The sequence below is a fragment of the Chiloscyllium plagiosum genome, unplaced genomic scaffold (assembly GCF_037043375.1).
Source record: "Chiloscyllium plagiosum isolate Xiang-an unplaced genomic scaffold, Cpla_swu_hap1 HiC_scaffold_26, whole genome shotgun sequence".
NCBI classification, from domain to species: Eukaryota; Metazoa; Chordata; class Chondrichthyes; order Orectolobiformes; family Hemiscylliidae; genus Chiloscyllium; species Chiloscyllium plagiosum.
Window position 1 is genome coordinate 31,545,179 of NW_028270164.1, and position 14,612 is coordinate 31,559,790.

General features: G+C 38.1%; 1 protein-coding gene across 1 annotated transcript; it reads left to right on the forward strand.

Moving 5' to 3' along the window:
• The first annotated feature begins 4,876 nt into the window (after positions 1 to 4,876).
• LOC122562981 (promotilin) lies at positions 4,877 to 11,637 on the forward strand. Its single transcript, XM_043716285.2, has 5 exons — positions 4,877 to 4,918; positions 5,795 to 5,918; positions 6,158 to 6,262; positions 9,713 to 9,821; positions 11,510 to 11,637. The coding sequence occupies exons 2-5, from the start codon at positions 5,802 to 5,804 to the stop codon at positions 11,515 to 11,517; spliced, it is 339 nt and encodes a 112-aa protein (XP_043572220.1). The 5' UTR covers positions 4,877 to 4,918; positions 5,795 to 5,801; the 3' UTR covers positions 11,518 to 11,637.
• Positions 11,638 to 14,612: the final 2,975 nt, after the last annotated feature.

The following is a 14,612-nucleotide window of genomic DNA, read 5'->3' on the forward strand; positions in this document are numbered from 1 at the left end:
AACAGCATGGTATCTTCCTGTATTTGTTTAAATAACACCAGTAAAAGCTGTGGTAGTGAAATTCTTGCTAAGTGCTTTCAGTATTTATTACAGTTATTTGGGAGATATTATTTTGTGTAGTTTTGCAAAGGCATTAAACTATTTGGTAATGTCACCATTTCCTTCAGTATAATGTGTTATTGCTGTAATAAAATTAGATGGCACGGTTTCTATAGAAGTGGATGTATTTTACAGCAGCTCTGTGGAATTCAATATATGTTACAGGAATGTACTGCAATATGAAAAATAACTACAATAGACTTTGCAAAAATAGTATAATATCTTTGTATATATGTGTGGACCGAACTTCAAAAATCATAGAAAAGACCATACAAACATACACTTAACTTCGGCACATAATATGCTCTCAAACATTACACACTGAAAAATAGTTTGATTAATGAAAATTTGAAGCCATTTAAATACTTATCAACTAAAATTCATACATCTATATAACTACCAATGTACCTCATATCAGTTTCATAAAAATAAGCAAAGTTAGTTTAATTGATTCCTTAATGTTGCCTCAGTGTATGTTGCTATTTATTCTGGTTGCTTTGTATCAATGTTCATTAAATTGCCCTATTTATATATCATATAGCAGACAATTTAAAACAATGCACACAGTTTTCTTTTCAATCAATTTAATCCTTTCCTTCTCTTATGAAGGAATTAGCTCCTCAATGACATACTTTTCAACGATTCCTAGTAAGCCTAAGTTTTTTTGACCAAGTGCCCATTCTTCACTTGCAAGCCTCAAGAATCACCAGACTATTTGATTGTGTTGCATATCACAGAAAAGATTAATCATCAGCAGACAAGTAAATTTCCAGCTGGCATCACTGAACAGCTATCACAGTATTGCTCCTGGCTGATTTTCTCTTTTCTAATTAAATGTCTCTATATCCACCTGATTAAGATCAGTTCTGAAGAATAGTCATATTGGTCTTGAAACGTTTACTCTGTTTCTCTCACCAGAGGTGCTGTCAGACCTACTGATTTTCTCCAACACTCTCGTGTTTGTTTCAGCTTTTCAGCATTCACGGTACTTTGTTTTTAATTGCAAGCTATTATCAATGTGGAAGACCAAAGTTAGACTGTGTACAGCCTATCTTCCCAGGCTCCTGTGCAGTCAGTCCGGAAATAGCTTGCACAAGTGAACCTCTGTTTTTTTGGATAGTTAATTACTTACAGATTTACAGATTACAGATTTACAGATTACTTACAGTGTGGAAACAGGCCCTTCGGCTCAACAAGTCCACACCGACCCGCCGAAGCGCAACCCACCCATACCCCTACATCCACCCCTTTAACCTAACACTACGGGCAATTTAGCATGGCCAATTCACCTGACCCGCACATCTTTGGACTGTGGGAGGAAACCGGAGCACCCGGAGGAAACCCACGCAGACACGGGGAGAATGTGCAAACTCCACACAGTCAGTCGCCTGAGTCGGGAATTGAACCCGGGTCTACGGGGCGCTGTGAGGCAGCAGTGCTAACCACTGGGCCACCGTGCCGCCCACAATGTTTACTGTTAAAAGCTGAAAGTGTTCATTTTTTAATAATATTAAAGAATATTTCAAAGCAAGTTTTAAAGGTGGTTTGTGGTTCGCCTGAAAACTTTAAAGACAAAACTTTACTGGGAAAGTAAGCCAAATCATAAACATGTGCCTGCTTAAGACTCAAATATAAAAGAAGTTTTAACTTCTTTTCTGTATAACTTATTTTCTGATACAGCAAGTTTATCAGTTTAAAGTACTTGTTCTAGCCAAACAGTTATCATTTCTATTACTTGGCTCAGAATCTAAATTGTTGTCTCAAAAAGAACTGGATGCCATAGAATCATAGAGTTTTACAGCATGGAAACAGACACTTCACTCCAACCAGTCCATGCTAAACATAATCTCAAACTAACCCCCACCTGCTTGCTCCTGGCCCATATCCCTCCAAAGCTTTCTTATTCATATACTTGTCGGAATGTCTTTTACATGTTGTAATTGTATTCACATCCACCACTTCCTTAGGACATTCATTCCACACATGAACCACCCTCAGTACAAAAAAATTGCCCCATTTTTTTTTAAGTCTCTCTCCTCTCACTTTAAAAATGTGCACCTGAGTCTTGAAACCCCCCTGTTGACAATCAAGGTATGTTTCAATGTATAATTTCAGTTACATCACACTGTAAATGTTTGTTTTAAATTCTGTGCCTTACAATTGTGGCCTCCACAACCACCTGATGAGGGAGCAGCACTCATAAAGCTAGTGTGCTTCCAATTAAACCTGTTGGACTACAACCTAGTGTTGTGTGATTTTTAGCCTTTCTTTATAACTCAAAAGTTCCATACCCAGCAACATCCTGGTAAATCTCTTCTGTAACCTCTCCGGCTTAAGTAATATCCTTCCTGAATGTGTTTAGTTATAGATATTCACTGAGCTGCCTTTTCCCTCATCAAATTTAAATGTTTTGAAGTTGTGATGGAAATGTCAGCACTCTCCAAATGTTACTTTGATTTCCATGTAAGTGTATAGCATTGTCAAGGAAACTGACAGTTTTTGATCAGCTTTGGTATCAATGACTTCAGCAATATAAGGTTGCTTTTTCCAGTCCCTCACATCATTTTAAAATTCACTCATGGGACATTGCTGGCTCGACCAGCATTTATTGCACTTTCCTAGATACCCTTGAGTTAGTGGTGGCGATGTGGCTTCTTGAACTGCTGCAGTCCATGTGCTGCAGGTAGACCACAATGCCATTCAGAGGAAATTCCAGGATTTTATATCAATGTATTCATACTTTTGATATAATTTAAGTATTTAAAAATTACTTAGAGCCTCTCTGTTTTTTGGATAGCTAGGTTTTACTGTTCAGGTGCTGGCAGGTGGGACTAGATTAGGTTGGGATATCTGGTCAGCATGAACAGGTTGGACCGAAAGGTCTGTTTCCATGCTGTACATCTCTATGACTCTATGACTCTAAGTGTTCATTCTTTCATAATATAAAAGAAGACATCAAAGCAAATTTTAAAGGTGGCTTGTGGTTTGCCTAAAAACTTTAAAAATAAAACTTTACTGGAAAAGTATGGTCAAATCATAAACATGTGCCTGCTTAAGACTTAAATACAATTGTTTTTTTCTGATACCGTAAATTTATCAGTTTAAGGTACATGTTCCAGCCAAACAGATGTCATTTCTATTTCTTGGCTCAGAATCTAACTTTTTGTCTAATTTGTAGATTTCAAATTCTATCATCACTTTGAATTTATGACAATCAATAGTTATTTTTACAAACAACATTTTGACTGGAAAGCAAAAGAAGCTATAATCTACGTTGTAACTTCTGTAAGCAACTTCTTTGTATTCAGAATTTCCTTCTTGTATTATTTTGAGACTACAGGAGCTGGTTACTTTAAACTCTTTCCTGGGAGCTTCCATACAGTTCAATTTAAATCTATTCAACAATTCCCCATTCTGTTGTGTTCAGTTCATTAAACAGCCTCTTCTCTTACATGTTTGTGTTTATAAGTCACAATTTGCAAACAGGAGAAGCTACATGCATTACTTCCTCAAATGTTATTTTAACTCAGACCTTTGAATATTCCTAGATGTATTGTATTGGGCAGTTTTGAAATAAAATGTCACATTGCACTCATCTAGGCATCTTCAACTTTTAGAATGCCTGAATTCCATTACCTAGCAAGCTAAAGACAGCAAATGCCTGGAACCACCTGCAAGTTCCCAGTCAGACCACAAATCTATCTGACTTGGAACTGTGTTGTCATTTGTTCACTGTTCTTGATTAAAATTCTGAAATACCCTTCCTAATTGCATTGTAAGAATGTACATCCACCAGATGTACTGAAGTGGTTCAAGAAAGCAACTCACACTATCTTTTCAACGGCAACAAAGAATGGGTAACAAATTATGACTTTGTCAATGAAGCTCACATCCCATGAAAACACACTTAAAAACAATGCACTGCAGTATTACTGCAGTCATTGAATGATCTACTTCTTTGCCTAATTCATATGCTTGTAGTGTCAGAAAGTCTCTCTGAAGGAGTTTCATGTCAGTTGGCTGAATATTCAATTTTGATATTGGACTTATGCTGCTACAAAACCACAATTAGAAGTGATAGAATTGTTACAGTCTAGGAGGCGTAATGAGAATTCTTAATTAACTTAAAGTAAAATTTCTGCATTATATTCTGCATCCAGAGAAGATCAGAAAGACACAGCAGCATGCTTTGCTGATGCAAGACCAGCCCGATTTTTAAAAAGAAATGTGAATAAATTATTGTTAAATGTGTTTCAGAACATGAAATTGAATTTGATATTTTTTAAAAGTTAAACCATTTTTCACTAATCTTTTTACCAATAATGTTTACAAAATATTTTGTGGTTTAATTTTTACATGGAAAATTGATTTAAACCTATGCTAAAAGTAATTCATAAACTGGTCTAAAGTAGAAGTCAACCCTGAGAATTGGTGAGTGACTTTATTACTATTATCAAAAAAGTACAATCCATAAAAATAATACTGCACAAATCTGGACAGCTGGATAAACTATCAATCAACATACATTAACTGTCATCACTATGTTAATATTTATTGCATTTTATGGATATGTGCTCTTCAAAGGAATTGTAGAGAATAGGATACGTATCTGTTTCTATGAAAACAAAATATTTTGATGGGAATCTTTTTGTTTCAGAAGATGATGTTTTATATTGCTATGGTACGAGGAAGATTCATTCAATAAATTAGTTACCTCTCAACTATATAAAGGATCTGCAAGCAAGCATTTATCTTAGAAAGAGAACTGCAAAATACAGAACTCAACAAAGAAGATTCACAACAGTACAACTGCACTGAGGTACTGCATAGTTTTTTTTTAATAAGGATTTACAAATGTTTATGTGTAATGATGAATGCATTTTTGTGGTTACTGTCAACTTATTGACACACGTGTGTCTCTTTTATTCACTACTATACATCAATGACCTACTCTGAAAGTGTTGCTTTTTGCTATTATCATTTATATTGTCATGAAGCTAGCTCTGCATATGGTGACAGACTTAAGCAGACAGTCACTTCTGATCATTTTAAGTGTCTTGAAAGTAGGATTGGGAATGTGTAATTTTTCTTTGGAGATCCAAGATCAGCCATTCTTTTATAAAAATAGAAACATTGATTGGTCATTCATATACTGGAAGGTGAAGAAAGGACTGTAAATACAGAGAAAAGTAAATCTTGAAACCTAAGTGCACAAGTTAATGTTTAAGGGCAGAATTGGGAACCAAATTCATTGGAAGAATGAAGTTTGATGTCTTTTTCCCAAGTCAGAAGCAATTAATTCCTTTATTTGAAAGAAAAATATGTTGATATTTGAGCTGAAAACTGACGTTAACAAAGGATATTGAATTTTTAATGAATGTTTATCGAAATCTTTAGTACAAATGAATTGTATTCCTTAACAGTGATTTTTTTTGACAAATCCTGGATCGCTTGCTTGGAGTTTAACATTTTTAACTATTCACTTCAAAATTATTTAAAATTTAGATAAAAGCAAAATTGATTTACAATGTGGTATCATTTGTAGTTTTAAATAAGTATCATATCTCCAGCCAAATATAGTTGATATACTGTTCGTAAGTCTGTATGAATAAATGAATCGATATGTGATTAATTAATTACTGTTGTGTTGTATTTTTCATTTATTATTCTTTAAAAAAAATGTTTCTGCTTTCAGGTCAAAGATGATTTCTAGGAGAGTAATGATAAATCTGATGGTGGTTTGCATTGTTGCAATGCTGGCAGAACAGACTGAGGGGTTCCTGACTTTTTTGAGCCCAAGAGATTACCAAAAAAAGATTGTACGTAAAACACTTATTACACAGTTTTAATACTTGTTTGTTTGCGTTTTAAGCAGATTATGCCATTTTTACTTGCAAGTTTGTAATATGTAATTTGTGAAGAAAGAAGGATTGCATTATAATACAGATAAAATGTCCACATGTGGTGCAGTCTTGCCCCAGGAAACTCAAATCTGATTTTGTTAGGATTAATTATCTGCTTGTGAAATGTCATTTGACATTATATTTTTGTTTCAAAGGAAAATTACAGAGTGGGAAAAGGTGTGCCAATGAACCTCCAAAAGAGATCTGAAGAAAATAATTTACCAGAAGTGTCCAGTATGGAAGAAATGAAAGTAATAAAGGTAGATAAATGGAAAATAAAGTTGGATAGTTTTTTTGTACAAACTAGTTCTTCAATCTGATGTTTGTACTGATAAGAACCTATAGAAAGCAAACGTGAAAATTTCAGCTTGCTTTAGGCCATATGATATCATGGCAAAATGGTGCAGCAAACATTCAGCCGATCAAATCTGCTCCACCATTTGATCGTGGCTGATGTTTCTCAACCTCATTCTCCTGCTTTCTTCCCATAACCATTGACCTTCTTGCTAATCAAGAACATACCTATCTCTACCTTACATACATGCAATGGCTTGGCCTACACAGCCTTCTGCAGCAATAAATTCCACAGTTAACTATCCTCGCTGAAGAAATTCCTCCCCGTCTCAGTTCTAAAGGGTAATTCACTCTGAGGTTGTGCCCTCGGATCCTCGTCTTTCCTGTTAGTGGAAGCATTTCTCTGCATCCACAGTATTCAGGCCTCTCAGTATTCTCTAATTTTCAATCAGATCTCCCTAATCCTTCTAAACTGCATTGAGCACAGATCCAGAGTCCTCAACTGCTCCTCATGTACCAAGCCCTTAATCAGTGGGATCATTTTTGCAAACCTCCTCTGGACCCCCTCCAATGCTGCACATCTTTCCTTAGGTACAGGGCCCAAAACTGCTCAGAATATTCCAAATGTGGTCCGACCACAGCATTATACAGCCTCAGCAGTAAAACTCTACTCTTGTATTTGATCCCTATTGAAATGTATGCTAACATTGCATTTGCTTTCCTAACTCCCAAAGGAACCTCCATGTTAACTTTAAAAGAATCCTGAACAAGGACTTCTAAGTCCCTTTGTGCTTCACATTTATGAAGCCTTTCCCTATGTAGAAAATATTCTATGTCTCAACTTTCCTATCAAAATATATTACCTCATATTTTTCCACATTATATGCCATCTGGCACTTCTTTCCCCACTCTTCCAGCCTGTCCAAGTCCTTCTGCAGCCTTCACACTGCCTCAACACTATCTGTCCCTCTACCTACCTTTGTGTCATCTGAGAACTTAGCAACAATGCATTCAGTTCCTTTTTCCAGACCATTAATGTACTATAGGTCTGGTCCCAACACTGACCCCTGCGGAATCCATAGAGTCAAAATCATATAGCACGGAAACAGACCTTTTGGCTCAACTCATCCATGTCAATCAGGTTTCCTAAACTGAATTAGTCTCATTTGTCTGTGTTTGGCCCATATCCCTCTAACCCTTTCCTATCCATGTACCTGCCCGACTATCTTTTAAATGTTGTGCTTGTATTCGCCTGTATCATTTCATCTCGTTCCATATACGCACTGCCCTCCATGTAGAAATGTTGCTCCTCAGGTCTTTTTCAATCTTTCCCCGCTCATGTTAAATCCATGCCCTTCACCTTTGGACTCCCCTTACTCTGCGGAAAAGATCTTGGCTCTTCACCTTATCCATACCTCTCATAATTTTATAAACATCCATAAGGTCACCCCTCAGCCTCCTATGCTCCAGAGAAAAAAAGTCCCAGCCTATCTAGACTCTCTTTATAACTCAAACCCTCCAGTCTCAGTAACATTCTAGCAAATTGTTTGCGTACCCATTCCAGTATAATAACATTCTTCCTGTAGCAGGGCGATCAAAATCATATGCAGTACTCCAAATGCGGCCTTTCCAATGTCTTGTAGAGCCATAGAATAATGTCCCAACTCCTGCAGTCAATGTGCTCTGACCGACGAAGACAAGTATACCAAACACCCTTTTTACCACCCTGTCTACCTGTGACATCACTTCTTAGGAACTTTTACTTTCCCCAGGGCCCTACTATTAACTGTGTAAATCCAGCTCTCGTTTGTCTTACCAAAATGCAACACCTCATATTTATCTAAATTAAACTTCATCTGCCACTTCTTGGCCCACTGGCCCAGTTGATCTAGATCCTGTTTTATTCTTAGATAACTTTCTTCACTGTCCACTATATCAACACTATACCACCAAAACTTACTAAACATGCCTCACATATTCTCATCCAAATCATTTATATAAGTGATGAACAATAGTGGACCCAGCACCGATCCTTGTGGCACATCACTGGTCAAAAGCCTCCAGTTTAATATCAACCCTCCACTAACACCCTCTGACTGCAATGGTCAAGGCAATTTTGAATCCAGTTGGCTAGCTCTCCCTGGATCCCATGTCATCTAACCTTATAATCAGTCTACCATGTGGAACCTTAGTGAAGGCCTTGCCAATGTCAATGTAGATAATGTCTACCACTGCTTTCATTTATCACTACTCACCAGCTCTCTGCCTTCTGCCAGTCAGCCAATCCTGTAACTATGCCAGTCAGTACCTTGCCCCTAAATCCATGAGCTCTAAGTTATTAAGCAGCATCCCATGCGCACTTTGTCAAAGGCCTTCTGGAAATCCAGATAGGACAGTTCCTTTGGCTGTCCTTTGTCTAACTTGCTTGCTACTTCTCAAAGAATTCTCACAGATTTGTCAGGCATGACCTCCCGTTCATGAAATCATGCTGACTCAGCCCTATTTTACCATGTACTTTCAAATACTCTGCAATCTCATCCTTAATAATGGACGCTAAAATCTTACCAACGATCAAATTCAGGCTAACTAGTCTATAATTCCCTATGATCTGCCTCCTTCATCTCTTAAACAGAGTTGTTACATCAGCCATTTTCCAGTCCTTTGTGAGACTACCTGAGTCTAGAAAAGTCATGATCAATGCCTCCACAATCTCCTCAGCTATCTCCTTCAGAATTCAGGGTATAGTTCATCTGGTTAAGATGATTTATCAACCATCAGACCTGTTAGCTTCTCCAATTCGTTTTTAGTGATGGCCACTACACTCAACTCTGCCCTAACTCTGTTGAAGTTCTGGAATGTTGCTGATGTCTTCCAATTTGAAGACTGAGGCAAAGTAGCTATTCAGTTCCTCTGCCATTTCTTTGTTCACTATTACTACCTCTCCAGCCTCTTCTGAATCTAATCTCTTATGTAATCTATCTCTTTACCTCCCATTGATAGCTCTATACTTAGTCATCTAGTTTTCACACTCCAGAATTCCCTGCTAATTCCCTGCACCTTTCCATTTCATTTCAACACATATCTTTGACCAAATTTTTGATCACTACTTCTGACTTCTCCTTTGACTTTGTCCAATTTTGTCTGATTATACATTATGAAGTTTTTGACATTATTTTTACATTGAAAGCATTAGACAAAATAAAGTTCCTGACCACTTTTATTCACAGGAAACATTTGTATCCGATTTTGTAATACCTACTTTATAAATTTTTGTACAGCCTTGTTTTATATGGGCATTTGTGAGGCAGTGGTAGTATCCCTACCTTTGAGCCAGAAGGCCTATGTTCAAGTCCCAGTGCTCCAGACGTGTGTAATAACATCCCTGAACAGGTTGATTAGAAACTTTTTTTTTACAGCTTTGTGTTCCTTTTGAAATTGGGATCAAGTTGAGTAGCAAACAATTTCAGAAATATGGAGAACATCTGGGTGAGCTCCTGCAAAACATTTTGTCAGAAAACAAAAATGGTAAGACAGATTTTACTCAGTCTTTGAAATTTAACTTCAAAGGATACAGAGAAAAGCTATAAAACTTAAAATCTTGTAATGATCATACTGTAACATATGCTGATAATTAATCAAGAATGAAATATATCTCTGTATAATTGTTTAATCACTCATTAGTTTAATAAATATGTTTTATTTAAGTTTAGGTTTGTGGGCAGCACAGTGGCACAGTGGTGAGCACTGCTGCCTCACAGCGCCAGAGACCCGGGTTCAATTCCCGCCTCAGGCGACTGTCTGTGTGGAGTTTGCACATTCTCCCCGTGTCAGCATGGGAGAATGTGCAGGTTACGTGAATTGGCTATGCTAAATTGCCCGTAGTGTTAGGTGAAGGGGTAAATGTAGGAGAATGGGTCTGGGTGGGTTACGCTTCGGAGGGTCGGTGTGAACTTGTTGGGCCGAAGGGCCTGTTTCCACATTGTAAGTAATCTAATCTAATCTAATCTTAAACAGCTACTGAGTAGGGAATGGCATAGTAAAAATGTCACTGGACTAGTTACCCAGAGGGCAGGTTAATACTTTGGAAAACAAAAAAAAATTGCTCCTGCAATTTTTCTTTTTGTTTCATATTTTCAACATCCACTGTTCTTTGTTTTATAATAATCTATGGATACTGGTTTTAATGGCGAAATTTAAATTCAATTAGTAAAATCTGTAATTAAAAGTTAGTCTGAAAACCATGTAATTCATTTTAGGGAAGGACATCTTCCATCCATACAGAGTCTGGCCTATGTGTCATTCCAGAACCACTGCAATGCAGTTGACGCTAAACTAATTAATATAGTAAGCCACTCTATTGAAGAGGAATTGTGATAAGCAACAAATAGTAGGCCTGTCCATGATGCTCATATCCCTCAGAAAATTTAATTAAAAATAAAGTTATTGCTAATCAGATCTAGATATAAATTTGAGCTTAGTTGAACCTTTTCTGGTCAGATCACATTTGGAATATTGTGCCCAGTTTTGGGCTCCATATCTCAGGAAGGATGTACAGACCCTGGAGTGTGAGTAAAGGAGGTTCATGAGAATGGGCCCAGGAATGAAAAGCTTAACATATGAGGAATGTTTGAGGACTTTGGGTTTATACTCAATGGAGCTTAGAAGGATGAGGGGGATCTAATTGAAACATACAGAATACTGAATAGCCCGGAGAGAGCAGATGTTGTTTCCATTGGTAGGAGAGATTAGGATCTGAGGGCATAGCTTTAGAATAAAGGAAAGACCTTTTAGAACAGAGATAAGGAGAAACTTCTTCATCCAGAGAGTGGTAAATCCATGGAATTCATTGCCATAGAAGGCTGTGGAGGGCAGGTCATTCAGTATACTTAAGACTGAGATAGATATACTCTTGAATATCAAGGGTTACGGGGAGAAAGTAGGAGAATGGGGTTGAGAAATACATCAACCATGATTGAATGGTGGAGCAGACTCGATGGGCTGAATGGCCTAATTTCTGCTCCTATGTCTTATGGTCTTTAAATACTGTACAAGTTTTGAATGGTTATATAATTCTTGATGGCATTTTTTCAATGTAAAAGCTATCTTGAAATCTACATTATTTTTACACTTAGATATTGTGTGAGAATTACATGATATTCAAAGATATGTAGACACTGACAATAATTTTGTTTCTTTTCCTTTTTTCAAAACAGGTCAATGACTTCAGCAAATCAGGCTGATTAAATATCGATGTATAGTTCACAAGTGACAGAGAACAGTTGTAGGAAACTTTTATGTATAGGAACATTTAATAATTAATAAAGTGATAACATAATGATGACTTTTGTGTGGCATTGAATATGTCTGCTTATATACGAATGCTGCATCAAACATATAGCAATTCTGGAGCAATCTTGGGATTAAATTTTCCTACATTCTGAGAGCTATTTCCAAACCTCTGAAACACACTCTGCCTTTCTCTCCAGAAGGCAGTGCCTCAAGCTGAGAGATGGGGCTGGATTTAATGTAGCCAACTGCAGATGGAAACATAATGCTGGCCCACTTAATTGTGAGCAAGACTCTTTGTCAGTCTTTTGACAGTGGCATAACTAAAACAGGAAAACAAAAGTTCGATGGTGCTTTTAATGAAATCAGCACTTTACAAAGTAATTTTGAAACATAGTCAACATTGTGCAAGATTAGTTTTGGAATTGGCTTAATTTACAGGTCTATTTTATTTTGAGTAGAAATGTATGAAACAGATGCATTTAAAATAAATTTAATCAGTGGTTATTCTTCAATATGTCTATTACACACTTTTGCGATTAATGGTCCTCAACTCAGCTTTATTAGACCCTTTTCATATTTGTACTTCCTAATCTCCACCAAATAGTTACAGTATTGTGTTTTTGTCATGGCAACCTGCTGTTTGAGATAAGTATAAAACACACCAATGGTTTAAGGAACACAAAAACTCAGGCATTCATGTTATGTCATAAACAAAGAAATAATGGCCCTTTTCTTTCCATCACCCCTTCCTCTTCCATCCAAAATTTAAGGGACAATTATACACTGGTCATAACACTGAATGTAAACAAATATATTGTCATAAAACAATAAAATATGTGTGTGAAAAAGTTTATTTGATGGTATCATTTCGCACTTCTTAAAAATAGCTCAAAAACTGTTTTCCATATTCAATTACATAAGCAAATGTGGCAAACATTTCCAAAAGCAATAAGATCAATTAATCATGGAACAGTAACAAGATAGAAGGAAGTTATTTGGCTCTTACTGTCCATACAAGCTGTCCATAAGAGCAACTCAGCTGGTCCCACTTCTTTGCTCTTTTTCTGCCGCCCTGCCATATTTTCTCTTCATACAATTGCACAGTCCCTTTTTGAAAGCTACAATTAGTGCACTTTCAGATAGTGCTTTCCAGACCCTAACCACTTGGTTGTAAAAGGTTTTCATTTTCTTGCTTTTGGTGGAGGTGAAGCATCCAGCTACTACTGGTATGGCCTGATTGGACACTTCTAATAGGGGCTGTATGTGGTTACCCCAGCTGCTAGGTGATTCCTGGCACCACCTTGACTCCTTGTGAGGAAAGTCACCTGCAATGCTCAGCAGGTTCTTTGTGCCCCTGTCACATGCCTTTGATCTTGAGGACCAATGGTTGAGGCAATGGAGTATTGGTGTGTGTCCCTCTTCAGTAGGCCCTGACGGTGTCCATGGAGGCAGACAGATGGTTGTATGATTCATAATACTGTTGCAGCCTCTGGGAAATGAGGGCCATTGCTTCCCAAATACGTGTCTGCTGCTCCTGTTTCAACCTGTCCACATAGGTGTAGTCCCTAATTGCCGATACCATAGGGTCTTCTCCTGTCTGGTGCTGAGGTGCCTGGTACCCTCTGTGGGTCTGTGGCTGCAGCATTTCTTCCTTAGCCAGCTGTACAGCCGTCATGGTGAGGTGCTCCCAAACTTTCTAGGATTAACATTCCCATCAAGATGTCTATCTGAAATACTGTGGGGCACAAGAAGCAGCCTTGTTGATGCTTCCCCTGAAGCCTCAGTACACTTGTCCTCAGAAATCCAGGCAGTAGCTGGACAGGTAGTGAAGATACTGGTTGCACCTGCAAGACATAGGAGAGATGTGGTGTTTTGGTCTGTAGTTAGAAATGGTGTGCAATGAATGAGACTGACAGTGAAGTTAATTTGAAGCTAAATAAAGCCAATTGTTTTCCCTTGGTAGTTATTTAAAGACATTGCTCTTAAACAGTAAGTCACTTTACAATTTGGGAACGTATTGCTCAATGCCTTCTGTGAAGAAGTGAAATAACACGAAGGAAAAGCTTAGAGAATGAAAGGACTTGAGAAACAAAAAATAATCCCTCAGCAAACCTTGGGTAATGCTGCCATTAAACAATTTCCCCAGTTCTCCCCCCTCTTCAAAGGGTTCAGAAAAGATTTACAAAGATGTTGCCAGCGTTGGAGGATCTGAGCTACAGGGACAGGCTGAACAGGCTGGGGCTGTTTTCCTTGGAGCGTCGGAGACTGAGGGGTGACCTTATAGAAGTTTACAAAATTATGAGGGGCATGGGTAGGATAAATAGACAAAGTTGGAAATGTGTTGCTGGAGAAGCGCAGCAGGTCAGGCAGCATCTAGGGAACAGGAGAATCGACGTTTCGGGCATTAGCCCTTCTTCAGGAATGAGGAAAGTTTGTCCAGCAGGCTAACTGGACAAACTTTCCTCATTCCTGAAGAAGGGCTAATGCCCGAAACGTCGATTCTCCTGTTCCCTAGATGCTGCCTGGCCTGCTGCGCTTCTCCAGCAACACATTTCCATCTCTGATCTCCAGCATCTGCAGACCTCATTTTCTCTAAATAGACAAAGTCTTTTCCCTGGGGTTGGGGAGTCCAGAACTAGAGGGCATAGGTTTAGGTTGAGAGGGGAAAGATATAATAGAGACCTAAGGGGCAACTTTTTCACGCAGAGGGTGGTACGTGTATGGAATGAGCTGCCAGAGGATGTGGTGGAGGCTGGTACAATTGCAACATATAAGAGGCATTTGGATGGGTATATGAGTAGGAAGGGTTTGGAGGGATATGGGCCGGGTGCTGGCAGGTGGGACTAGTTGGGTTGGGATATCTGGTTGGCATGGATGGGTTGGACCGAAAGGTCTGTTTCCATGCTGTACATCTCTATGACTCTATGACAGAAATCGTTTTCTAAAAGCAAAATTCTGTGGATGCTGGAAAATTGGAGAAACTCAGAAAGTCAAGCACCATCTATGCAGTGAGAAACTGAGTGAACA

Coding starts and splice junctions, on each gene's coding strand:
- LOC122562981 (XM_043716285.2), top strand. CDS start 5,802: ATGATTTCTAGGAGAGTAATGATAAATCTGATGGTGGTTTGCATTGTT. Junction 5,919..6,157: donor GAGATTACCAAAAAAAGATT/GTACGTAAAACA, acceptor TTTGTTTCAAAG/GAAAATTACAGAGTGGGAAA. Junction 6,263..9,712: donor AAGAAATGAAAGTAATAAAG/GTAGATAAATGG, acceptor TTTTTTTTACAG/CTTTGTGTTCCTTTTGAAAT.